This window comes from Phycodurus eques, chromosome 8 (assembly GCF_024500275.1).
Source record: "Phycodurus eques isolate BA_2022a chromosome 8, UOR_Pequ_1.1, whole genome shotgun sequence".
Taxonomy (NCBI): Eukaryota; Metazoa; Chordata; class Actinopteri; order Syngnathiformes; family Syngnathidae; genus Phycodurus; species Phycodurus eques.
The window spans coordinates 31,018,071-31,045,993 of NC_084532.1; the positions used below are offsets into that span (position 1 = coordinate 31,018,071).

The following is a 27,923-nucleotide window of genomic DNA, read 5'->3' on the forward strand; positions in this document are numbered from 1 at the left end:
ATGGACTGTCTGTTGTCGTGCGAGAGCGGCTCCAACTACCCGAGACAAATTCCTTGTGGTTTTTTTTTTGGACATACTTGGCAAATAAAGATGATTCTGATTCTGATGATTGGCAGTTGGTATCATTCAAAAGCTAACAAGCGTTTCCCTCTATCCATCCGATTTCTGAGCCGCTTCTCCTCACGTGGGCGTGCTGGAGCCCATGGCAGCTATCATCGGACAGGAGGCGGGGTACACCCTGAACTGGTTGCCAGCCAATCGCAGGGCACATACAAACAAACAACCATTCGCACTCACATTCACACCTACGGGCAATTTAGAGTCCCCAATGAATGCATGTTTTTGGGATGTGGGAGGAAAGCGGAGTGCCCGGAGAAAAGCCACCCAGGCACGGGGAGAACACGCAAACTCCACACAGGCGGGGCCGGGGATCGAACCCCGGTCCTCAGACGCTCTAACCAGTCGGCCACCGTGCCACAAGTGTTTAAGAAATCAAATATTCAAAAGTAATATTTTTGAAAGTATTAATGGCAAAATGTCTTTGTACGAATTTGTGAAGGTGTGGGAACTATTGCATGTCTTTTCTACCGTTATTACAAGCGTATAAAGACAAGACGTGTCATGGCTTTAATGAGCAGTTGGGATCATAAGTTTGAAGCGAAACACGTCACACCATTTTTTGGAAGCTGTTTATGTCTTTACCGTTGTAAAAAAAACTTTCCGTGAGCCAACACCGTTCGCTCTGTTAATAAGGATTTCCTTCAGTGACGGCACTACACCGGGACTAGGGGAGGTGCTATCGCCCCGTCAGAGTTCCTTGTAGCCCCCCAAAACATTCAAAGGTTCACAAGTAGCCATTCTGTTCCAATCCAAACCCTGCTTGGTGTTTGCGCTGCGCCTGTACCACGTGTGTGTAAGGGGAGGGGAGGGGGCGGGGGAATCTTTCATTTTCTCGAGTGTTAGGTTAAGGCTAGCTAGCTAGCTGCCCTGCGATTGGCCGGCGAGCAGTTCAGGGTGTACCCCGCCTCCTGCCCGATGATAGCTGGGACGGGCTCCGGCACGCCCGCGACCCGCGTGAGGAGAAGCGGCTCGGAAAACGGATGGATGGATAGCTAGCTAGCTGGCCTACAGTCCGTTGCGGCACTGGATCGTTTTGCGATTGAGAAAAACATTTGTTTCCATTCAAGAAAGAGTGCAGGTAGAAAATAAAAAGCCCGTCTACCAGTGGGACAACGAAAAAAGGAAGATTTGACAAATGAGCCAGATCCTGAAGGAGCACCAGAGCAGTCCATTGCTGCTAGCTGCTCTGCAGCGCCCGTTAGCTGCACTGCTGACACAGACTCAGGTGACGAACCCCTCGAATTTAAACCAGTCCCCCGTTGATGAACCAAGGTGGCCCCTTCTTTGGCGTTAACGTGCCACGAAAGTTGGACAGCAGGATCGCTACTTTAATCGTCGATGGTACGATGATTACAAATGGCTGCAATGTTCTATTATAAAGCAACTGAATTCGTGAAACTCAATTATTTTCTCAGCCCCCCCCCCTACGTATCGGTCAAGCCTTAGCACCAGGAGAAGAAAAATGTTTGTGCCGTGCCTATGAATTCCTAAAATTTGAAATCATCAATATATTTTTGACAATAGGACTCTTTTAGCATGGAGACATTTACCTTGAGAAAACCAAGGCGGCATCCCACAAATTTTTTATTTTTTTTTAACAAGCTGCCATTGATTTGATTTGAACCCCGATTAAAATGATATGAAAATGACCCAATTCTTCTTAGAGTTTGTTCGACAGAGATCAGCGATTATTATAATTCGTAGCGGCTCTTCAGGTGGATGGGATCCAGCAGTTGGGGGCCAGCAGGTGGGGGCGGTGGTCTTCACGGGGCGGGGGCGGTGGTCTCTACGAACGGTGATCTTCACGGGGCGGGGGCGTTGGTTTCTACGAGGCGGTGGTCTTCACAGGGCGAGGGCGGTGCCGAGGGCGTGGTGTTCAGGCGGAGGTGCTGAGGGCGTCAGCTGGTAGGATCGTTTCTTTTTGGACCTTCTCAGGTAGTCCATGAGCAGAGTGGCGGCGGCCAATCCGACTGCACCAATGGCGGCCGGGAGCAGGACGGAGGCGAGAGCGGGCGGAGTCTTAACGCTAGGCTCTGTAAAATAAAAACATTGGTGAAAGTTGCGCCGATGGGAATAGCGAGCGTGTAAGTTTGCGGAAGCGGCACCTGTCACGGTGAGGCGGAACACGCGGACCTGGTGGCCCAAGTCGTTGGTCACATTGACCCGGTAGAGGCCCGAGTCGCGGGTCGTCACGTTGACCAACGGGAAGATCCCGTCGGCCGAGCGCCGCTCCGTCCCGTCCGACACTTTCCGCAGGACGACGTCGGGCGGCGGGAAGCCGACGGAACGACACAACACCGTCACGTTCTGGCCCGCCGACACCGCCGCCGACGGCAGAACCAGGACAGTCGTGTTCCTGGGAGGAGCTACGACATACATTTGCATATATTAGCGTACATTTGCATATGACGGCTTTCGTTTGTATCTATTTTTAAAACTTTTTTTTCATGGCTGTAATTTAGTGACGAGGGAATGCTAAATGTTGAACTGCGTTTGCAATCCTTCCTGACTCCCGAACCACGACAAAGGGATTTTTTCTAGTGAGCATTTGTAGGAACTCTCTCGGACGGTCAAGTCGCAAGTACGCTCTGACGAGGACGGCGTGATGGAGGAAGATCCAAAGATACGCGCGGCTGCTTTCGGATTCACGGACGATGTATTCGGGTGTGCACAAGTGGTGAGCATTTCCGCTTCGCACTTCTGAGGTTCGGGTTCGACTGCGGGAGTTTGCAGGTCGGTCCTCCTCGTGCTTTGCTGCGGGTTCTCTGGCTCCCTACCACATTCCGAAGACCTGAGATACCAGTCGAATTTGTTCGTATCACAGATCTTCTTTCCCCATTGAAGCGAATTCGAAATGCAATTCATCCGTTCCGGCCTCCCCCCCGAAAAAACAAAAACATTTTCTAATGTTTTTGAATTAGGAAAATGGCACTCTATAATATTATACTTTATAAAAACATACAGTAATGACATCATGAAATAGAACACAAAAGGATTTGTCACACTTCCTCCTTCAATTGTGCTGTGTGCCTCAGACACCTGGGGGCCGTCCGTATGAGACAGATGGTGAGCTGTTCATTGAGCCGTCTCAACTCAACCCCCAGCTCATCGGTACGGCACTAATATGAGTTACTGTTCGCAGAGGATAAAGAATACAGCGAGCCCTCGTTTATCGCAGGGGTTTGTTGACAGTCCAGAAAACCTTGCTACAGACGAAATCTGCCAAGTAGTGACCAATTATTTATTGCATAATTTATACAAATGTAAACATTTCATATATGCAATTCAACGTCAAGTGACGCTTAAAAGGGTGCAGATATTCTATTTGTCAAATTGAGGTGCACATTCCTTTAAAAAGGTGGGTGCGCACTGCTCGAGCGACATGAACGTCAACCCGTGCGGATGTGCTAAAGACGGGCGATTTCCTGGCTAAACCACGAGGCGCTGTGCATCACACTGACAGTCTCGGCGGCGTAGGGAGCGCAAAGCATCGTAGAAAGTAGGTCGGGCAGATCCTGCTGTTTACCATCATTATTTGCGGTGCTCTTCTTAATCACAGTACTGCAGTTGTAGAAAATCAAGCTAAACGTTGCTCTTTACTTGGCTTAGTTCCTCAGGGGTGTCCCGATTCAATCTCTGAGATCGGAAATCGGTCCGACGAGGATCGGATCAGATGGGACCGGCTCTCAAATCTCGGATTTGACCGCTCTTATGCAAGCAGTTCGTTCCACGCCGCGCTGCTGCACGAGCGTTTGAATTATTGGCGGCGGTTATCCATCAAAAGGTCATCATTGTTTCGAAGAAAAAAAAATATTGAAAGTCATATTTCTTAAACCTTTAACGCCAAAATGTCTTTACCGTTAGGTGTATCAAATGAAGTTTCATGAATCGCAACATGTTTTGTGAGGATGCGAACGACATTTTCGATCAAATGCTTTAGTTTCATTTTTTTTTGGCTTGTTTTTACAAATGTCACTCGAGCCGTCTTTAGCGTCAATGCCGCTGGAGAGAGCCTCATGTCGTCGTTGCAATAGGAGGGATCTGTGATGAGGCCGCCATTTTGCACACACACAATAGCAGACAGCAAAATAAATGCTGTTATTTCATCGAGAGATATGAACGAATATGTATGAATTTGTGAACGTGTCTCAAGTCTTTACCGTATTGTATAATAAACAGTGTGATGGCTTTAATGAGGAGTTGGAATCAATTATGCACTAGTAGCCACAGAATTTGAAGGGCAACACATTTGCAAATTGTTATCAAGCTGCTTATGTCTTTACTGTTATGCAAGAAGTGTATTTCGCCATTTTGCTCTGTCAATAAGGATCGCCTTTCCTATGAATTTGAACTCATCAATAACTTATCGAAAATTAAAAATTTAAGCGGGGCTGTTCCAGCACGGGAGACATTCACCCATAGGAAATGGAGGCGGCATGAAGAAATGGCTAAATGAGTGAGTGTCTCTTTAGCGTTATTGATCAAATGCCATGAAAATGAGCCTTTTGCACTGACCGTGGACGGCGAGAAGCACGCTGGACTTCCTGGACCTCCACACGGCGCCGGCCTCCGTCAACAGCCGGGCCTCGCAGCTCACCAGGCGCCGCTCGGCGTCGGCGCGGTGACGCAGCACGGCCGAGATGTTCCGCGGGGACGCCGAGCGCTCGAAGGTCTGGACCAGCAGGCTCTCGTTGCCCGACCGCCACGACAGACGCAGCCGGTCGGCCGGGAACACGTCCCTCACGTCGCACCGCAGCCGCGCCTCCTGGCCCAGCGGCACCGCCCCGCCCTCCTTCACCACCGGATCGGACGGGAGAGCTGAAGAACACGAGGCGCCGAGTCACCCGGGCGGGCCTTCCAGAACCCTTCGGAAAACACTCTCGTGTGTGTGTGTGTGTGTGTGAGAGTGCTTTTTCTGCAGCAACAACAAAATAATAACTTTGGGCCGTATTCTCCCATTTGTGCGTTTTTTGTTTTTGCGCACATTCCATTTACGCGTGCGCGAGCGGCTTGTGTGTGCAGTAAGAGGCTGGCTGTGAATCACGGAGCGTGGAGTTTTCCTGAGACAGGAATGTCATAGAAATCCATTTGGGAAAGGGAGCACCCTTGAAATGTCCCCTTCCGCGGCGGAGGTATCGCATCGCTCCGTCGAACACGCTACACTTTGAAGAAGGCCGCCAGCAGCATGTTTGATGCAGTAACGTTTTTCGCAGGTGAAAAGAAAGTCAGCCGGCACTGATGTTTTTTGACAACTAATATGCTATTATATGTCGACATTCGACCGTCGGCGCAACGCGTCGGTGAGTGTATATCCTCGCCGTCGACACGAGTCACCCGTTGTCAGGCCGCCGGGTGCAGTGAACTGAATCAAAAGGCGCAATATGATGTTTGACCTTCACAGGGCGCTGGACTTACTAAAGCCTTTGAAGTCCGGAAGAGGAAGAGCGCTCAAATCAGCGGGACAATGCGCACGGCCATTAACCGACGCACACGGGAGAATATGGCCCTTAGACTTGAACTTTGATCCCAGTAGCTGAACAGGAATAATGGACATTGGGAAACAAAATCAAATGTAACGTAAAAGATGGCCACGTTGGGTCACATGACAGGAAGCAGCTCACAGTAGACGTGGACGGTGGCCCGGCCGCTCCTGGTGACGTTGTCGCAGGTGGCCCGGCACACGTATCCTCCTCGGTCCCGCGGCTGGACGTCCCGCAGGAGGAGGCGGGACTCCAGGGACTCGGCGTCCCAGTCGGCCTGCGGGACGGCGCCCGAGGGCGCCGTCCTCGTCCAGGTGAGCGCGGGTGGCACCGAACACCCCGAACATTCGCACGTCAGAAGAACGCCGGAAGACACGGCCGCCGGCGCCACCTGCGGGCGCACCTCCACACGCAGAGGGTGAACTCCACACGCACACACCACAGCGAGTGACATATACTCCATCAACCAATGACTGACAACAAATCATCAATTGATTGACAAACACAAGGATTGATACCACTTGAAGGATGGGTTTATGAGCGTGTTGCTATTACCTGTGACGTGACGTGTTGTGATGGTGTTAGCATTAGCGTGTTGTCGAGACCTGCCTGTGACCGTGATGTGTTGAATTAGCATTAGCGTGTGGTCGTTACCCGTGACGTTGACGTGTCGCGTGACTCGCTGCGTTCCAAAGGCGTTTGCGGCGTCGCACTGGTATTGGGCGGAGTCTTGAGGCTGCGCCGTTAGGCTGAAGGTTAGCGAGGGGGCGGCGTCAGACCTCTGAAGCTCCACCCCATCCTTCCTTAGCACCAGGCTGGGGGGCGGGGCTCCGTGTGAGTGACAAGCTAAGGTGACTCGCTGGCCCTCCAGGACTTCCTGACCCGGATGCACCCACATGGACGTGTTGCTAGGTGGAGCTGTGGGCGGAGCAAACACACAGACTCGTGCCCGCTGAACTATGACCCTCTCACTGTGCGTGTGTGAGCCTCTCACTGTTCACTTGTACCCGGACCGCCTTGCTGTGTTTGCCGTCCTGATTGTGCGCCTCGCAGCAGTACTCCCCCGCCTGTGCAGCCAGCACCAACTCCCCACCGTGACCCTTGACCTGCGGCGCCCCGCGCCCCTCGGGCCTGAAGGTCCACGTGAGGACCGGCGCCGGGTCGCCGGCCGCAGAGCACCTCAGAACCAGGATGGACCCTGACAACACTGCACCGGGGTCCGACAGCGCCGTCACCACTGGAGCGACTGACAAGAACCACATCGTCGTCGTCGTCATCATCATCATCATCATCATCGCAACACTGGTTGGCACAGCAACATGACATCACGTCGAGTTGATGTGTCGTCATGTCGACACGCCAATCACACATACAACCGTCGGCAACACGCCAGCCTCTTACACGTGACGCGGATGCGGGCGTGGGCGTGGCGTGTGCGTTCACGGGGCGTCAGTTCCCGCAGTTCCAGAGTGGCCCGGCAGGTGAGGTTTTGTCCCGACTCCGCCCTCTGAGGTGTGAAGCTGTAAGTCGATTGGACAGCGGTGGCGCCGGCCTCCCCCGTGACGCTGTGCACCACCTGCCCTCCTCTCAGCCAATCCAGAGTCAGCATCTCAGCGGGGTAAAGGTCACGCACCTCGCAGGTCAGCGTAGACTCCTCCCCCTCGCGGACGGGGTGGTGACCTCGGATGACGGGGTCCGACGGGAAGGCTGAACGACAACGAGACCTCCATCAAGACCGGCGGATGACGACATCGCTGACACACGCTAACGACACACATGCCGGTTATACGTGTGCGACATGAATGACAACACACAAACGCTGAGTGCGTGTGCGCACGTGTCTTCGTGGAGGGTTGGCGTACGTGCGTATGTGTTTGTGTGCATGTCTGTGTCTGCGTGAGAGAGCGCGCGTGCTCTCAAACGGACCGTAGAGGCTGATGTGTGTTTTAGCGTGTTTGCGCTGCTCCCCGCACGTGACTTTACACAGCAGCGGGCCTTCGTGTTCCATCTCCACGGGGTCAAAGGTCAGCAGCGACAGGCGGCCCCGCGTTCGGACGTCGGCGTCGAGCGGCCGGTCGCCGAGCGGCGTCCACGAGACGACTGGCGCCACGGGACACTCGCCGACGGAGCACGAAAGCTGCCCACGCTCGCCCAGCTTGAAGAGCGGCCCGCTGGGAGAAATGTCCACCCGGAGGCCGTGAACGCACCACGACCACATCAGCGCACCTGCACAACCACAACACCACCACAGTGACGTAGGCGGCTCATTTTCATATCATTTGATCAATAACGGTAAAAATGTCTAATTCAGCCGTTTTTGGATGATCCCTTGGTTTTCTATGTGATGTGTAGTTGTCTCCCATGCTGAAACAGCAACACTTGAAGTCCTCTTTTCAAAAGGTTCTTGTTGAGTTCAAAGTCAACCCTTCTTGACAGAGCAAATGGTGGCGGCCCACTGAAATACACTTCTTGCAGAACGGTAAGGACATACACAGCTCCCTAAAAATGGTGCGAGTTACACAATGGACGTGTTGCGCTTCAAACTGTGAATACTAGTGCATAAATGATCCCAACTACTCATGGAAGCCATGACACGCTTGTCTTTATACAATCGTAATACGGGTACATAATCATATCTACACTATAACAGCATTTGGTTTGCTCTCTGCTATTGTGTGAATGCAAAATGGGGGCCACATCCTGGCACTTCACCAAACAGATGGCCAGCCCGCCCGTTAGGCCATGTTAGCAAATGCTAAAGGCGCCGTGGACTCCAGGGGGCGCCAAAACGGGGGCGAAAAATCACCCAGAATCGAGACAAATTTGGTCTTTCACGATGGCACAATGTCAGACTACTGCCATCAAATCTTGCCGTATCTCGGCCAGACAGCGGCAACATTAACGGTAAAGACATTTTGTCATTAAAAAAAAATCCCGTCGTTAAACAGTGTAAATGTTCAAACTGCGTAGAATGTTGCAGTGGCTCACAACAATATCAAATACATGCTACCAGCCTAAAGTATTGAAACACTTTGTCATGCACTTGAATGAAGAAGTGTCCCCAAACTTGTCTGTTATGTACTACCTTTTTTAACATTTCTTGTTTTTGATGACCACTTAGGCCTACTATAGATACTTGTCTGGATTTTAATGTTGGCCATGATGGTGGTTTTTGGAGAGCCAGCTATTTTTTTTTAGGTGGTACCCGGTATCAGAAGCTTGAGAAGCACTGATCTCTGCTCTCCATGGCACATTTCTCCAAACAAGATGATGAAGTAAACTAGAACTTCTCGAGCAGGCGTCAGCGCGAGTCGGGCGACGTCAACGCGGAGGGCCGCGCTGGAACTCTTCGTCAACAAATGCGCCGTTCAGTGGATTGCGTTCCACACGTTTCCTGGTACGCTCGACAAGATGAACCGGAAGTCGTACGCCGCCTCGGAGCGGCGCGACGGCCGCAAAGCGTCTCCTGCGGACACTCGACCGCAGGCGGACCCAGAAAACTTCGCAGCGCTACTCCAATGTCCGTTTTCCGCTTCCAAAAAGCTGTCAAACGGTGATGGCCTCACGTCTGTCCCAATCAATCGCCTTTTACCACCGGACCGGACCGGAAATAGCGAGAATCTGCCGATGATTGATGCGCATTAGAATTGCATCTAAAAAAATCTTGACCAAGCGGGAATAAAGCGCCAATAAGTGTTTTTGGGGTTGGTTCCCCTCCAAAAAGAAAAATAAATAAATAATAAATAAATATTGAACAAAATGGAAAAAATAATTGTAATTGAAAAAAAATCCACCATATTCGATTCATTGTTTCATCCCAGTGGACTGGACCAAAATCCCTTTGAAGTGATTTGGAAGTGGAAAATGAGTGAAAGATTCCGAACGCAGTCACTGCATTTGGAATCGTTCACTCACCCCCGACTCCCCAATCGCTTCAAAGGGAATTTCGGTGGACATATCTAGGTCTACGAAATGAAAACACGTGAGAGGAAAAAAAAAAAAAAAACATGTCACGATACGGCGCCAGCACCCAAACTCCAACTGGAACCCTAACCTCAGAACGGTGATCCGGCGAGCGGATGGGGATGAAATGAAAAAGCTCACCTGAGAAGAAGCAGACGAGCGGACGCATCGCCTTCGCCCGAGTCGGCGCCGATGGATCGATGGACGGATCGATGGCTGGCTCGATGGACCGGCGGAGGGAGCGACGGACCTGCGGATCAGCGAGGAGCAGGCAATCGTCTGAGCTCGGCGTTGGTCTTTGTGTGTGTGAGAGCTCAACATGAGCCAGAGAAAGGGCACGCGCCTCCTGCGGCCTGGGGCGCCCACTGCTGCTGACCACGGGAACTGCACTTTATTCAGCAATCACACTCATCACTTCTCTTGATTGACTGCACACACACACACACACACACGCACACGCACACGCACACGCACACACACACACACACACACGCACACACAGCCCAGCAATCAGTTCCCCTTTTTGATTGATGACTCATCTGTGTTGACCTCGATTAAAAGGTAAACCTTTGATTATCAATGAAGTCGTCGTGTTGCCTACGAGAACCTTGGACGCAGTTTTTTTTTTTTCTCCAGGATGCTTCCCGTTAAGATACCCGATCTCTTCCGCCAGGCTGTCCTGCCCAAAATTGCGGATCGTCATCACGGAGGACTTCGGGACGGCCTCACGGATTATTGTAGATTTGAGGTTAGCGTGACCGTGGATTACTTTTAAGAGTAATAGATTACAGTATTTGAAGATACCATAAGGATGAGTTTAGGACAGACCGACGGTACAATTCACTATTTGAAGGTAAACGTCATGGATGACCTTTAGGACTCAGTAATAAATTGATGATACACAACGGAGCACTTTAGCACAGAAAAACCGATTGCTTGGTTGAACTCAGTCAGGCAAATTGAGTTCTTGCATTGCCTGGGGCTTCCGGGTTTTTTGTTTTGGTTGGTTTTATATGACATATGATCACGATGTCCATCAAAGCACTTGTGAACATGGGCTTTTAAAGGTGCTACAGTGTATAAATCACGTTACTTGAGGATACAGCAAGAATGAATTACTTTAGGATGGAGTAATAGACTACTTTCAGATAGCGTATGGATTATTTTAGGACAGAGCAATCCATGATTTGAGGACAATGATCACAGATTAAGAGATATCCTGTTTGTTGATCACAAGACTGTCAGAAGACAAAAGAAGTCAACAAAATAATTTATTTCCTTCTCCTATGACAATTTACAAGAAAATATGATTCCAAAATGCATCAGCAGGTGGCTTCCCTCCAAAATAAAAGCCCTTCGATTGATGTCAACAGGGAGCTTCCCTTCAAAATAAAAGCCTTGCGATCGATGTCGAGCTGAGTTGTTCTGATGAACATGAAGTGCTCATTCCTTTCACTCATTTCGTAAAAACACCTCCATCTTCCCTTATGGCACCTCGTCGTCATAATCATCATCATCGTTACCGTTAAAAACTTTACAAAATGAAAGAGCAAGATCCCTAGTCCCTGCAACTCTTACTTTGAAAGTGCCTCTGAAGAAAAACAAAATGGAAGAGGTAGAAGATTGGAGCTATGAGGAAAACCTTTGTTATTAACTAGCTTGAAAATACATCTTTCTCCTGAGGCTAACGGCTAGCGTTGGGCTAGCACCTGACCAGCGTGTGCGAATGCGTGCTCATCTGCTCACAAGATGTCGGCTCAGGTCAAATTCGTCGCTCATTGAGCATTTTCACGGTGACGTCATTGAAAAATGATGAGAGAGAAAAACCCGGTAACCATGACGACAGTGTCATCGTTCCTTCAGCTGATAGGAAAGTCTCGATGGTGTCACCTCGCGTGCGCTGCGTTCAGGGCACGTGGGATCTTCTAGAAGTGGATGTAGTCAGACTGAAGCGACTGGGGGGGAAAAAAAAAAAAAAAAAAAGAATTATTTTGCATTCAAGTTTATTGCAATTTATTCCTGATTACTGTTTATTAATAGATGATTGCTGTTTGTTTGCTTTTGTTTAATGATTAAAAGCAAAAAAACAACGGCACAATACGACACGCAAGGGAGGGGATGTTTCACTTGCAACCTTTTTGAAAGTGAGAGCGACTTCTTGGCTACTAGTTCGAAGGGCTAGGAGCTTGATATGCACTTTTGAGGTGGCTTCATGTTCAACTACACTTCTTTTGCTTTCGGCTTGTCCCGTTCGGGGTCGCCACAGCGCATAATCCTTTTCCATGTACGCCTCTCTCCTGCATCCTCCTCCCCAACACCAACTGCACTCACGACATCCATCAACCTTCTCTTTGGTCTTCCTCTCGCTCTCTTGCCTGGCAGCTCCATCCTCATGACCCTTCTACCAATATACTCACAATCTCTCCTCTGGACGAGTCCAAACCATCGGAGTCTGCTCTCTCTATCTTTGTCTCCAAAACATCTGACCTTTGCCGTCCCTCTGATGAGCTCATTTTTAAACCTATCCAACCTGCTCACTCCTAGAGCGAACCTCAACATCTTCATTTCCGCCACCTGCAACTCTGCTTCCTGTTGTCTCTTCAGTCCCACTGTCTCTAATCCGTCCTCACCACTGTCTTCTAAACTTTGCCCTTCATCCGAGCAGAGACTCTTCTGTCACATAACACACCTGATACCTTCCTCCACCCGTTCCAACCCGCTTGGACCCGTTTCTTCACTTCCTGACCACACTCCCCATTGCTCTGGACGGTTGAACTCCAGTATTTGAGGTCCTCCACCCTTGCTCTCTCTTCTCCCTCCTCCTCTCTCATGCATGAACATATATTCTGATTTACTTCGGCTAATCTTCATTCCTCTCCTTTCCAGTGCGTGCCTCCACCTTTCTAACGGTTCCTCCACCTGGTCCCTGCTTTCACTGCAGATCACAATGTCATCTGCAAACATCATGGTCCACGGGGATTCCAGTCTAACCTCATCTGTCAGCCTATCCATCACCACTGCAAACAGGAAGGGGCTCAGAGCTGATCCCTGATGCAGTCCCACCTCCTCCTTAAACTCCTCTGTTACACCTACAGCACACCTCACAGCTGCTCTGCTGCACTCACACATGTCCCGTATAATTCTAACATAACATACTATTCTAACTTGAAAATGGGCACCAGCAGACTTTTCCTCCATTCCGCAGGCATCTTCTCACCCGCTAGAATTTTGAGCTGGTCAAAAACGAGCTGGTCAAAAACTCCACAGCCACCTCTCCTAGATGCTTCCATACCACCACAGGTATGTCATCAGGACCGACTGCCTTTGCATTTTTCATCCTCTTTAATGCCTTTCTAACTTCCCCCCTACTAATGATTGCCACTTCCTGGTCCACCACACTTCTCCTCTTCTCCTCTCTCATTTTCCTCATTCATCAACTCCTCAAAGTATTCTTTCCATCTATCCACCACACTACTGCCACCAGTCAACACATTTCCATCTCTATCCTTAATCACCCTAACCTGCTGCACATCCTTCCCATCTCTATCCCTCTGTTTGGCCAGCCTGTATGGATCCTTTTCTCCTTCTTTAGTGTCCCACCTGGCATACATGTCATCATATGCCTCGTTTGGCCTTTGCCACCTCTACCTTCGCCCTACGTCGCATCTCAATGTATTCCTTTCTCCTCTCCTCGGTCCTCTCAGTGTCCCACTTCTTCTTAGCTAACCTCTTTCCTTGGATGATTTCCTGTACTTTGAGGTTGCACCACCAAGTCTCCTCTATTTTCCAACCAGAAGATACACCAAGTACTCTCCTGCCTGCCTCTCTGATCACCTCGGCTGTAGCGGTCCAGTCTTCTGGAGGCTCCTCCTGTCCACCGAGAGCCTGTCTCACCTCTTCCCGAAAAGCCGCACAACACTCTATCTCATCTTCCACCACATGGTTCTCTGCTCTGCCTTTGTCTTCTTAATCTTCCTCCTCAACACCAGAGTCATCTTACACACCACCATCCTATGCCACACTCTCCCCCACCACTACCTTACAGTCAGTAACCTCCTTCAGATGACATCGTCTGCACAAGATCTAATCCACCTGCGTGCTTCTACCTCCGCTCTTGTAGGTCACCCTATGTTCCTGCCTCTTCTGGGGGAAAAAAAAAGTGTTCACCACAGCCATTTGCATCCTTTTTGCAAAGTCTACCACTATCTGTCCCTCGAGGTCCCTCACCTGGATGCCGTACTTACCCATCACTTCTTCATCACCCCTGTTTCCTTCACCAATATGTCCATTAAAATCTACACCAATCACGACTCACTCTGTCTGGGATGCACAGAACTACGTCGTCCAACTCCTTCCAAAATTTCTCTTTCACCTCTAGGTCACATCCTACCTGTGGGGCATAGCCACTAATCACATGACACATCCATCCATCCATTTTCAACACCGCTTATCCTGGTTAGGGTCGCGGGGCGCTGGAGCCTATCCCAGCAGACTTCGGGCGAAAGGCGGACTACACCCTGAACTGGTCGCCAGTCAGTCGCAGGGTACATATAGACACGGACAACCATTCGCACTCACATTCACAACGTCACTGAGTGGGAACTGAACCCACGCTGCCTGCACCAAAGTCAGACGAGTGTACCACTACACCATCAGTGACTCACATGACACATAACACCCTCAATTTCAAGTTTCAGCCTCATCACTTGTTCGGATCCTCTTTTCACCTCCAAGACATTCTTAGCCAACTCTTCTTATAAGATAACCCCGACTCCATTTCTCTTTCCATCTACACCATGGTCAAATAATTTGAACCCTGCCCCTGAACTTCAAGCCTTGCTGCCTTTCCACCTGCTCTCCTGGACACACAATATATCAACCTCTCTCATAATCATCATGTCAACCAACTACAGAGCTTTTCCTGTTTTTGTCCCAACATTCAAAGTCCCCACATTCAGTTCTAGGCTCTGTGCTTTCCTCTTCTCTTTCTCCCGAAGAACCCGCTTTCCACCTCTCAGTCTTCGACCCGCAGTAGCTGAATCTCCACCGGCGCCCTGTAGGTTAACGGTGCCGGTGGCAGATGTCGTTAATGACCGATCCGGAATGGAATTCTTTGGATGAACGCTCATATTTGTTTGGCAAAGTTTTAAGCCGGATACCCTCCCTGACGCAACCCTCTGCATGTATCTGGGCTTGGGACCGTCTACAGTTTGCACTGGCTTGTGCCCCCCTTTGGGCTGCATTCTTAATGTTCAACTACACCTTGAACAAATTACAATTATTCTCATAATACAGGTACATCTCAATAAATGAGAATATATTGATTCTCCTATATTGAAATGATAACACAGAAATCAATTGTGCAACAGAAGTCTGCGTATGACTACAGATGTGAGTTATTGTTCTCAAATTTGTATTGGAACCGCAAGAGGCTTCAGGTTTGTCCAGTTTGCATTTTCCACCTAATAAATCAAATCTATGCTCATCTGCAGGTATGTCATCTTAATAAATAATAATGAATATGTTCTCATTTATTGAGATGTACCTGTAGATTCAAATGACTATTTTTTTTTCCACAAATTGATTATGACTCAGTTACTGTCAGAGAAAATGAATATTCTATTTCATAGTCAAAGCAGATGTTTACAAATGTCTTATTTTGAAAAAAAGAAAATAAGATCGGGAGAAGATTTTGTGTTTCGAAGGTGAGGGTTTGTTACTTGATAATCAATTAGTTTTCAATTCATTATGACATCTGTAGTTAGAATGCTTCTGACCTCATTAGCTTGTCGTTAACAACTTGTCAGCATTGCTGTGCTAATAAACGCCAGCAGAAAGCTTGCATCATCATCATCATCATCATCACGTGTCACGCGACAAACACCCCACTCAAACGCTGCACTCTGCCTCTTTCCTGCTCCAACCAACCTAATTGGTTATTGATGATGTCAGGGTGTCACATGACCGTAGCAACGTGCCAAGTGGTCGCCATCTTTGTGGAATTTTTTCATAACGTGGAACGAGCACCTCAGAGGCCACAAAATTCCTCCAGAACAAATGAAGCGTCACGGCCATTTTGACGGGAATGAGCTTTATGCTGCAGGGTCCGAACGACTTCAAACATTTTGTATTGCATTCATTGCTATAAAAACATTTTTTTCTCAAGTAATTTCTGAGATTTGTGTAGCACTTTTTTGAAATTCGGTTTTGGGCAATAATTTGCCCATATTGTTTCCGACTGTCCGGGGGTCCGCGAAGGTAACGGGACGTGTGCATCGGAAGCGAGGGAGAAGGATGTTGGGGAAAATGACAGTTGACTACCTTGCCCCTCATCCTCCCGAGGCGATGACACCTGATTGACGATTAGTAATTTAGAATGCACTAACACCGGACGCAGAGAGAGCTTTCAGCTCGGCAGCAAGGGGGCGTCATGAAATAGCGTGCGGTCGTGCCCGGAAAGCAGGGAGGTTGGGCGACTCCTCAATGTGGACGCACCGTTTGTTTGTTTTTACAAGTTAGTGTTTAGTTCATGAAATTCATTTAAGAACTTTGTACTGCGTTACGGCCGGTGTGATGAGTCAGCGGTCAGTGATTTCCATCAAATTTGGACGTTCCCTAACATTTGACAGCTCTGCTTTTGACCAATCAGAGATCACGTAGCTTTGACCTGTGCCTGCCGCGCATCAAAGGCAATTCATTAGCTTGGCGTCGCCGTACGCGTGCACCAGACTATACGCCGCGGATATATACGTTGTGAAATTAGATATTTACACAGAAACATTTCGTAAATGTTTATTTACATACCTTGTTTTCAAACGGTGTCTGTAACACCGCAGTAAAACGGCTTAAACATAACAGAAAAGTAATCGTTTTTGTTCATCCTCCTCCTGTTCACTGAAACCACTCAAGTTGTCGTCTTCGGTGTCGGAGTTGAAGAGCCTCAGAATGTCTCCGTCACACACCATTTCAGTCTCTCTGCCGTTCTCAATGTCATTTTCATCTCGAGACACAGTTACCTCTGAAGTTGGGCTGTTCTCCTCACGTAGCAGTCCAGCCTTTTGAAATCCGTTGGTGATCGTAGATTCTTTCACACTGCTCCACGCTTTTAAGATCCACTGGTAGACCTCCGAAAAGGATGATCTTCGCACGCGGCCAGTTTTGGTGAAAGATTTCTTGCCGCTGGTCACCCTAGCCTCCCACTCACCTCAGAGTGTCGCTTTATAATCACGATTCACACTGATGTCCAGTGGCTGCAACAACTTTGTTGTACCTCCAGGAATCACAGCTGGAATTGAGTTTGATCTCTTGATGGCTGTTTTCACAGAATCTGTTATATGGGCCCTCATACTGTCCAAAACAAGCAATGCTTTTTTTCCAGTGGGAAAAAAACCCTCCCGGACGCCTACTGTAACACTCCGTCAGCCATTCAGTCACAAAGCTATCATCCACCATTTTTTGTTAACTTTAACGACTGCGCCTTTTGGGAGTTTTTCTTTTGACATCGTCATCCGCTTAAAAATCACCATTGGTGGAAGCTTTTGTCCGGAAGCGGTACAGCTCAAAACACGTGTGAAGTGAGTTGTCTCGTGGGCAGTTACGTGTAGCAGCTCTATTTCCCTCCTGGATGGACAGATCGATGGCTTTCAACTTAAAAGCTGCATCATACACTTTTCTTCTTATACATTCCATGATGAGGGTGTGAAAAAAAAAAAAACATTTTGCGTTACTGCGTGTCGTGCTGCGGTTTGCGTTGAGCGCGACAAAAACTAGCGTCGTCTTCTACACGCAGGAGGCATCTGCGCATGCCCAAACCCAAGAGCATTATGGGAAACGGTCATGTTTTAAGCATTACGCTCGAACAAGATTTTGTTGTACGTTCAAACAAGTTTGGCCTGTCTTGTTTTTGCACTTGTTGCGCCCCCTGATAGCCGTTAGCGAAAAAAACATCTATATTTTGGCCGCATCGTTCCATAGGTTCAGAGCGTGGGAAAACTGTGGCGGTTTATAGTCCGGAAAATACGGTAATTGTCAATTTTCTTGCGCTGTCCTCATGCTGAAGGAGGCGACGTTCCAAGCAGACTTCGCATCATTTTGGAAAATCTTGTCATGTTGCTAATTTGACCATACACGCAGACACAAATAGGGCAAATGTTGTGTTGAAGACGTGCTGGTGATGTCACAGCAAAGCAAACTAATTAAGATGAAGGGGCGGGTCCAGCGGACTTACAGGACTGGAGCGGCTCAAGCGGCGTGCCGATGTCAGAGCTTCGCCGTATGACGACGAGTTACCGTGACGACACGGGTAGGGCGGGGCCAATGACAAGGAGGCGTGCGTGGCGTACACGTTGCAGAGCGAGCCAGTCAATCGGGAGCTGACGCGCGCGCACCGACTAAGGTGAGAGGTCGTACGACTGTGGCAGCCAATGAGATGTCTGGTTGATGTATGAAAACAAGCTAACAGGAAGTGAGGAAGGAGCGACAGGAAGTGTCTAACCTCAAGCTGGTCACTGACGATGACGCGCTGCGACCGATCCTCTTGGCCGCAGCGGACGCCGGTGATCGGAATGACTCCCGTGGCGACGAGGCAGAGCCCTGAGGGACGCCCGCCAACAGTCTGGAGACAAACACGCACACGTCACGATTGACCCGTTTGTCACTTGTTTGTCCCGTTTGTGATACGCGCACTGACCTGATTGGTCGCTGCACCACGCTGAATAGCTGGTCCGCTCTGAAAGGCAAACAAGGTCATCCGTCTGTCACTCAAAGGTTATGACTGAGTGACAGATGGAAGGAAGGGGCAGGGCTTGTAATACCTGTCAGGCGCAGAGGCGGCGGTGCGGAGGGGGCGGCGACATTTCAAGGCTCGCAGTTTATCTCCCTGAGTTGGAAGTGACCGCTCGCTGGCTTCACTCTGCGCCGACAACACGTTGACTCGTGAGTGTACGTTTATGACGCGCGAGCGTGCGTGTACCTCGTGGAGCCGGTCCGAGCCGGGCGAAGGTTGCGCGGCGCCGTTGTGCATTGCGTCTGTGGTGTTAAAGGTAAGGCGGTCCACGCCGACCACGAGGTCGCGGACGCGCTTCTCGTCCTCTGCCGCCGCCGCTGACCCCTGCGAGCGCTCTCGGTCACCTAGCGACCACAGCCACGTTTGCTTCCTGCACACAAACCCGCTTGACATGCTTGACACATTTGTCGTCATTAGGGCTGCAAAAATTAATGGACAACTAATCGATTAGCAAATTAATCGATAACGATTTTTCATCATCGGTTAATCGCTTAGAAACCTTGTTTAACCTAAAGTTGTCAAAATCTTCGGAATTTCAGCCTCTTAACAATAAATATTAGGGCTGACCAATATCGGGGAAAAATTGCAACATTGCGATAATCTGAAACCCTGCGATACATATCTGTCTTGTAGATGTATTTTACTGCTTTTTGACATGATGCCCAGGGGACTACAGATGAAAACTAGCCTTCTAGCTAATTCTGGCTTTTTTAACCATGTGTACGTCCTGTTTTATGAAATTGCATTGTCCCCTTTCAAATAAACTGATTAATAATATTGCGGTGTTCAAAAATACAGGACTACATGTAAAAAACACATGAAAATCAGCACACATTTTTCTTTTGCTAGAAAAACTATGCTCAGTAGAGCACAAATGTGTTCAGTCATTTGTATGAAGTCCACCTGTATTTAAATGTACTGTAGAATTGAGTCCAACCAGATGAAGTTCAAATATTTCTTTTCAGTTTATTTTTGAAAGGCGACAATGCAATTTCATAAAACACATGAAGTACACATGGTTAAAAAAGCCAGAATTAGCCAGAAGGCTAGTTTTCATCTGTAGTCCCCTGGCTACAGATGAAAACTGTAGCCAGGGGAAAACTATAGTATAACTGGGCTTTTCATGCCCAGTTATACTATAGTCATCAGCACATTCCTAACACTGTTTGTTTGTTTAATCAGTTATTTTACACCTGTTTGAACACACGCATTACTATTTCTATATTTGAGTGCATTAGTTTAAGCAAAACACATTGTGTCGCTGTAGCTCTCCCCCCCAAGTTTAATCTGTTGTGACATGCGTTCGTTCATTACATTCTGAAGAGAAACAGTAAATGCAGGCGTGTAATTCTTTGGTATCCTTATTAATAGTTACAATACAAAACAATAAGTATATACCACTGTGTCACTTGACGGATTATAATTTACTGTAACATCGTTGCTAATCTTATTAGCGTATCCAACCAGGCCCCTCTGCTGGCGACTTATTAATATTACAGCTGACTGACTGCATAATCAATACAGCAACATTGCGCAGGACCCTGCGATCATGTGACTATTACGCATACGTACATCGCGGCGATGATGCTCAAACGATATATTGTGCAGCCCTAGAAAATATTGTCAGATTTCTGTCGTCCTCCATGAAAGACAGCAGACTGATTATCTTTGTTTTACATAAGGCGACATTCGTAAAAACCTGCTTTGACTTTGGAAAACAATCATCAACATTTTGGCTGATTTCCTGACAGATGTTCCGGAACAAACTGAACTGAATCAATTTATTTCCAGTATGTTGGTGTTGTTTTCTGCTCTGTCGATTCGAAATGATCACTGAAGGGATGGAAATGTCAATATGCTTTTTGTCCAATTCATCGAACACATAATCACAGATCACTCGAATGTGAAAAGAATCGTGAGTCGCAGCCCTAATTGTTGTTTTTGTCATTTGCCGTCATCGCTCACTCTTCCAGGAAGTTCTGCTGAGGTCCGATCACCGATCCAGGTCTACAGATCCGGATCCAGGCAATGGCTTCGGGTGCCGTGAAGCGGTATCGCTTCATCAGGTAGCAGCCAATCAGAGTGCCCGTCCTGCCCAGGCCGGCTGGAGAGGACGAGAGTGCGTGAAGCGAGCGCCGAGCCAGGTGACGGCGGGCGTCTAATCTCACCTTTGCAGTGCACGGCCAGGGCACCGCACGTGGCGTCGCATAGCGCCATGAAACGCCGCGCGATGGCGTCGCTCGGCGTGCTGCCGTCCGGGAAAAACAGATCGCAGTGGCAGAAGCCGGCATCCGTGAAGCGAGCGCCCTCGTAGATCTTCTTGTTGAGGCGCACGACCGCTGTCACGCCGCCGGCGCGGAAGTACGGGAAGTACCGCTCGGGGGCGTGGAGCGGGTAGCCTGCAGACACGCGTGCAAATTCGTTAGCCATTCCCACCGACGTGCCACAAAATGCCGCCCGAAGTCCCGTCGGTGTGATTCAGGAGTCGGGAAGGCGTCGCCATTCCAACAGTCCGTTTTCTTCCGCTTATCCCAAGTCGGGTCACGGGGGCAGCGGCTTCACCAGACTTCCCTCTCCCCGGCCACTTCGTCCAGCTCTTCCGGGCACCCCTCCCCTGCCGAGGCGACGTTCCGCATCGCTCCGGCCGGCTTCCGTCGCCGGGGATCGGACCGCCGAGCTCCCTGCCTTCAGCCGCCGCCCAGCCCGCCCCGTCCCCTGCCCCTTCCCACAGGGCGTTCCTCATTCTCGACGGCCAATCACAATACGGTGATGCCTTGAGAGAAGAGTTTTGTTCGTTCAATTATAGAATTGTAATAAATAATATATATGCTTGTCTGAAAACACATCTCAAATCATCTTAGCCCATTCAAATGTAAAAAGGCATGAATCCGTTCCAACCCCACCAAAAACATCCAAAATCCGTTTTTAACATGTTTTTTCATCATAAAAATTTAATTAATAACACAGGAATTACAATTGCTCTCCACATGATATGCAAACACCTAAAGCGTGTACTTAATGTTTTGTCCTTCCTTCTCAATTGGCAGTTGGCGAGGCATCTGAATGCAAGGAAGCCAATGTGGACTGATGGTGACCGGAGGTTGCGAACTGCGCGGCTGCCGTCAGGCGGTGAGAGTCCAAAACGCACATGTATTTAAAACTGCAAAGAAACAGCTCATATCTTGAAACACTCGTATCTCAAGGCGCCTCTTTATTCGGGTTAGACTTTTTGGACGTTTTCTTGGAGCACAAACACATGTCCAAATTTAGTCTTTAGTTTCTCCCATTAATACACTTCAATTCCAAAACGTCAGTTCTAGATATTTTCAGATGACCTCAATTTCATATTCAACACCATCAACAAGATAACACGTTTAACACTAGATATATGTTAAACACGGTGAAAAAGAACATATGCTCGTCCCAACTCATACACCTTCCACTCGTTGCAGACTTTTCTCACTTTTTGGCGCTTACGACTCATTTTGTCTTGGAGCTACATGGAGAAGGGAGAAGGAAGAAAAAAAAAAAAAAAAAAAAAAAAAAAAAAAAAAGAAATATTGTAATAGGACTCCAAAAACCCACCATTCTCAATTTTGCTTTTGGGGTGCGGTCCGCTGAAGGCCAGAAGTTTTCCGGGAACAATCCAGTTGAGATCTCCATTCTCCACGCGCTGAGCGGACAGGAAATCGACAACGACCACAAGGTGAGCGGAAACACCGGGATGCCACGGCGCGGGAGGGACACGGGCGAGCTTCGTACCTCGTAATGTTCGTACTCCTCCACGTCAAAAGACTCAAAGTCGAAGAATCCGTGTTGGAGAGCCTGAAACCACCAAAAAAAAGATTTCAGCATGAGACGACAGGAAATGCTTCCACAAGCCTCCGCGTGCGCCGCGTCGTTGCGGACGTTGGCAACCATGAGCCGCAAAGTGACGACACGCGTGAGGAGCAAACGCCCACATATATCGACACGCAAATGAGAATGTGTGATTGGCAGAAAGCTCACCTTCCTGATGCCTTGCAGGCAGTCCAGAACGCTCAGGTTGAAAGTGCACTTCCCGAACGACGCATCCCTACACACACACACACACACACACACACACAGTGTCATGGAGCAACACACACCTGCAGGTGGCAGCAACTAACCTGTGTGTGTGTGTGTGTGTGTGTGTGCGCGTTCATGATCCTGTTAAGTGAGATTAGAGGAAGGAGCCTGTTAGTGACATCAAAATACAGCATGAAGACCATTAGGAAAAATAAAAGCAGCATTTCAATTTGCCCGAGTCAGTGAAGGCAGCAGCATGTGGGCGTGGCCTAACAGGCCGACTCAATCCGTCAGCTGTTTAACCCTCAATTTACGTCATGTACGCGCACACGCACGACCTTTATCCCTCACACACGCACCTAAGGACAGCATGCATGCAGACACAGACACACGCACACGCACATGGCCTTTATCCCTCACTCACACACACACGCAAGCCCGCACACAGAGTGATGTAAAATGTGTGGAGACTTGTTGACTTTTTGGGTTAACCTGAAGGGCAGGTAGGCGGCGTTGGATCCTGACACCAAAGCTCTGTAAGCCTCTTCAGGAGTTTTCTTCAAGTAGATCACCTGAAACACGTACGCGCACACAAAATGAAGGTCAAGGGTAGGAGCGCGTTCGGGCTGGGTTTGGGGTGGGTGGGTGGGTGGTGGGGTGGTGTAGGGGGTTCTCACCGCGTATCCTCCGATGAGCATGGCTGCATTGGAGCGTTTCCTCTGGTCAAAACTGCTGTAGTGGACGATTCGTTTACGGCTCAATGTGAACGACTGCGCGCACACAAAGCAGACCAAGTTGACTTTGTTGAGGCAAACCAGCAGCAAGGCCAAGGTCTCCACACTAACTTTAGCACTGCTGCGACTGACTCTTTCAGTTGGTGCCACCAGCACATGATTTGGTCGCACCGTTTTTTGAGGAGGTATAGCATGTGCACGGCATACCAGTTTCGATTGACAGTGACTCCATCCATCCATTTTCTGAGCCGCTTCTCCTCACCCGGGTCGCGGGCGTGCCGGAGCCTATCCCAGCTAGCATCGGGCAGGAGGCGGGGTACACCCTGAACTGGTCGCCAGCCAATCGCAGGGCACATATAATAAACAAACAAATTTGCAACTACGGGCAATTTAGAGTCCTCAATTTTTCAGTCAAATTTCAGTTTTGACACTCAAACTTAGGCTCAGGTGCATCTGATTTCCACTGATCATCCTTGAGATGCTTCTACAACTTAAATTCAGTTAATTGAACATCATTTGGAATGGCACACCTGTCTATGTAAGGTCTCATAGTTGGCAGTGCATATCAGAGCAGAAACCAAGCAATGAAGTCTAAGGAATTGTATATGTACATAGATCCTTTCCAAAAAATTGGAATATCATGGAAAAGTTTATTTACTTCCATAATTCCTTTCTATAACTTTCATAGGTTATAGATTCAGGGCCCACAATTTAAACAACTTCAAGTATTTATTTGTTTATTTTTACATACTTTGGGCTTCCAGCTCATGAAACCCAGGAAATCAGGAATTAAAAAAAATTTAATACTGTGACAAAATCAGCCCAAATTCTGCAGGACATAAATGTTTTAAACGGAGTGTCACGCACTAATCATCTACTAAACTCAAAGAACCTGCACAGGTTTCCCCAGGTGTCATTAAATTGCTTCAGTTTGGTTCAATTGCTTCAGTTGGGTTCAATAGGGGGAAGACTGCAGACTTGACAAGTGGCCAGAAGACCATCATTGACCCTCCACAAGGTGGGTAAGCCACAAAGGTTCATAGCTAAGGAGGCTGGCTGTTCACAGAGTGCTGTGTCCAAGCATATCAATGGAAGGACAACATCTGGGAGAAGAAGATGTACCGGCAAAAGAGATGACCGTGGGCTTCAGCGGATTATCAAACAGACAAGATTCAAGAATCTAGCAGAGATCTAGAAATAGTGGAATGAGGCGGGAGTTACAGCTTCAAAAATCACCACATTCAGACTCATCCGGGAGATGGGCTACAACTGTCGGGTTCCTCGGGTCAAGCCGCTTCTGAGCCCGAGCCGACGTAGGAAGCGTCTCAACTGGGAATCGAGGTCCAAGGGTTTGGAGGAAGACGGGTGAAGAACAGAACCCAAGCTGCTTCAAGTCCAGTGTGAAATATCCACCGTCAGTCATGATTTGGGCTGCAATGTCCAGTGCAGGTGTTGGTAAACTCTGCTTTCTTAAATCCAAGGTCAGCGAACCAGTCTAGCACAATGTTTTCGAGGACTTGATGATTCCTTCAGCTGAGGAACTGTATGGAGATGCAGATTTTCAGAATGTTTTCGAGGACTTGATGATTCCTTCAGCTGAGGAACTGTATAGAGATACAGATTTTCATCTTCCAGCAGGACCTGGCGCCTGCACATACCGCCAGAAGCACCAAAACCTGCTTTTGATGCCCATGCCATCACACTGGCATGGGCTTGACTGGCCAGCCAACACGCCAGATCTAAACCCCATTGAGAATCGATGCGGTATTATCAAGATGAAAATGAGGGGCGCCAGACCCCAAAACAAAGAAGAACTGACAGCAAGCATCAAGGAAATCTGGGCTTCCAGAACTCCCAGGCAATGCCACAGGCTGATTGCCTCAATGCCACGGCGCATCCAGGCAGTGATTCCCGACCAAGTATTGACATATACTAGACAAGAATTAACATATCGTTTTGAAAGTACCATATTTTGATTCATTTAATGTGACCCTAATTTCTTTTTTTTCTACTAAAAAATGAGAAGCAAATGGTAATTTCTTCCCAGTATTCCATTTTTTTGAATTCCTGATTTTGTGGGTTTTATGAGCTGTGGGTTTCCAGCTCTAAAACCCACAAAATAAAAATAAAAATACCATATTTGGATTGATTTCATGTGACTGTAATTTCTCTCTTTTTTTCTACAAAAACTGAAGTCAATGATTTCTTCACAGTATTCAAATTTGTTGAATTCCTGATTTCGTGGGTTTTATGAGCTGGAAGTCCAAATTTTGTCAAAATAAACAAATAAATACTTGAAATTGTTTAAATTGTGGGCCCTGAATCTATGATCTATGAAAGTTTAACTTTTTTAATGGAATTATGGAAATAAATAAACTTTCCCATGATATTCACATTTTTTTTTAGAAAGGGTCTATATATAAAAAACTGCATTGCATGAACAATCTAACACGCCTGCCGTAATACGGTCTTCAATGCTTTAAATATGACGGTCACGATTACAGACAGTCAATGTCAACAGAGTACTAACATTACTCCCCTTGTTTTTTTTTGCAAATGTACACAATTTACAAATTATTTCACTATGAGGAAATTCCGGACTTTTCAGTCCTGTAGGAGAACCATTCAGCAGGCCAACCATTGCTAAAGCACTCCACCAATTACAAAAGCTTGTTTTCTCCACTTTTTGGTCAAAAGGTGGTGCTACTTTTGGGGAAACCAACCCGTTCTAATGCTGATTACTCAAGAATTCAAATAGCTAGAAACAAACTTTCTGGTGAAAGAAGAGTCAGAACACAATATTCTGCGTGTCTTCAAAGACAGGCCAAAACACTGGAAACCGTTGGCAACGTGGGCAACTCGCTTTTGCCAACGACCGCCGGTGAACAAGTTCAAAGTCGACAGTCGCTTTTTGAAAACGAGTCCCACGGGAGGTCCAGAAAAGTGACTAAATATAGCGAAAAAGCTTTTGTTCACTAGCTCATCACTGTTGGCAACCATGTTGTTAGTCTAAGCAGTGCACGTCAGCAAAGACGCAGGTTCAGCTCGGGGGAAAAACGGCATTCAAAGCAATGGATTGCCCTGACGAATCATTCAATGGATAAATTAAATGGACAAATCGCTCGGATGTGTACGCTTGAGAGTATGACACTAGTGCACACGTGCGCGCGCAATGGTGTCACCAGCGTGCAGGCGGTCGGTGGACATTCCAAGTGAGGGCGGCGACTGTGTCAGGAACTCACCTTGAGCTTCTTGTTGAGCTTGCAGCAGTATCGGTACAACACTGCCAAGTTGAGAGGACCAAAGTCTCCGTAGAAACTGGCCACACGCACACACAACAGGAAGCAAATTAGCACGCTGTCTGACCTTCACAATAAAAGCGCAAGGACGCCGACACTTACTTCTCGTAAACAAACTCGTCGTCCGTGCAGAAGTAGTGAGTGTTGGCCGTGCTTTTGGGCTTGCTTCGTAACGTCGCAAAATACAGACGCTCTATCACACAAGGAGCACTGCTTATTAGTGATCATATGGTGAGTCACAGAGATGCTATTTATAGCACCATGACAAGATTTCCCGTCAAAATGCTGCGGGTGGTTGGATTGCTCGTTTTAACTTTTGGACCTGGATAGTTCCCAAAATCCATCCATCCATTTTCTGAGCAACTTCTCCTCACTAGGGTCACGGGCGTGCTGGAGCCAATCCCAGCTGTCATCGGGCAGGAGGCGGGGTACACCCCGAACCGGTTGCCAGCCAATCGCAGGGCACATACAAACAACCAACCATTCGCACTCACATTCACACCTACGGGCAATTTAGAGTCGTCAATTCATGCATGTTTTTGGGATGTGGGAGGAAACCGGAGTGCCCGGAGAAAACCCACACAGGTACGGGGAGAACATGAAAACTCTACACAGGCGGGGCCGGGGATTGAACCCCGGTCCTCAGAACTGAGAGGCTGACGCTCTAACAAGTCGGCCACCGTGCGGCCCAGTTCCCAACATGTGCACTCAAAATCCATTTGTAGATATGAGGGAGTCGGGATGATTAGCGACTGCGAAGGCTTCATCATCCCTAGATCCCCAACCACTAGAAACTAAGAATGAGGAAAGCTGAGATGGCAACTGTGGCACATTCACGGTTACTATGTGATGTGCTAAATTGCAACCAATTAGTTTCTCATCCATTTTTGTATCGATTAACTCTATATTGTCCACGGGGGGGGGGCGTATGTCTCTGGCTCACCAAGACAGACAGCACTAAAAATAGTAATACCGATATTGACATACATAAGAACTATAATAAAACACATTCAAACGGAAGTGAGATATATTGAGAATAGGAATAAAAGTAAGGGTAAAATACGATCTCGTAAAAGAAGTCGAACCGGAGCAGTTCAGGTCACAACACAACACAAAAGTTATTTGACTTTTAATTCAAGTCGCTCATATTTTCGTTGAACAACTTTTAAGCACTTCTCTTGGGGGGGGGGGGGGGGGGGGGGGGGGAAACCTACGTACTTTATGCACTCACCAGCAAGTTTTGAGTGACAAGCGTTGTAAATCGTGATTGCAGTTTCCAATGTTTGTTTTTACCTTTGATAAACTCTGCGGCTCCGAGCGGTTCGGCCTCGCCCGTCGCGCCGAACAGGGCGGTCAGAACCGGGGTGTGAGTCATGGGTCCGTCTAAATCCTGGCCGGGCAGCCGCTCAACTTGTCGACTGGCAGGCTAGCAGCGAAGCTAGCTGCCGCTCGCTCGCAGTCAACAAGTTCCCAACTTTGTCCTCAACTTCCCATC

At 48.3% G+C, this 27,923-nt stretch overlaps 2 protein-coding genes across 4 annotated transcripts; both read right to left on the bottom strand.

The window, feature by feature from the left end:
- On the bottom strand, positions 1–9,787 carry vcam1b (vascular cell adhesion molecule 1b). Its single transcript, XM_061684518.1, has 9 exons — positions 9,705–9,787; positions 7,527–7,826; positions 7,002–7,307; positions 6,595–6,846; positions 6,255–6,518; positions 5,742–6,023; positions 4,636–4,938; positions 2,226–2,486; positions 1–2,153 (listed from the first exon to the last, which is right to left on the bottom strand). Exons 1-9 carry the CDS (start codon positions 9,730–9,732, stop codon positions 1,963–1,965), a joined length of 2,187 nt encoding a protein of 728 aa, XP_061540502.1. The 5' UTR covers positions 9,733–9,787; the 3' UTR covers positions 1–1,962.
- cdc14ab (cell division cycle 14Ab) lies at positions 9,768–27,858 on the bottom strand. Of its 3 annotated transcripts, none has more exons than XM_061684520.1 (15): positions 27,722–27,858; positions 26,531–26,621; positions 26,372–26,447; positions 23,073–23,165; positions 22,888–22,967; positions 22,357–22,423; positions 22,111–22,173; positions 21,934–22,021; positions 20,517–20,747; positions 20,314–20,452; positions 18,377–18,718; positions 18,253–18,291; positions 18,058–18,177; positions 11,454–11,518; positions 9,768–9,991 (listed from the first exon to the last, which is right to left on the bottom strand). In XM_061684520.1, the coding sequence occupies exons 1-14, from the start codon at positions 27,801–27,803 to the stop codon at positions 11,470–11,472; spliced, it is 1,560 nt and encodes a 519-aa protein (XP_061540504.1). In that variant the 5' UTR covers positions 27,804–27,858; the 3' UTR covers positions 9,768–9,991; positions 11,454–11,469. The 3 variants fall into 3 exon arrangements, with proteins under 3 accessions (XP_061540504.1, XP_061540505.1, XP_061540503.1); XM_061684521.1 differs by lacking the exon at positions 9,768–9,991 and having other exon boundaries at positions 10,822–11,518; positions 18,377–18,474; positions 18,535–18,718; XM_061684519.1 differs by lacking the exon at positions 9,768–9,991 and having other exon boundaries at positions 10,822–11,518.
- Positions 27,859–27,923: the final 65 nt, after the last annotated feature.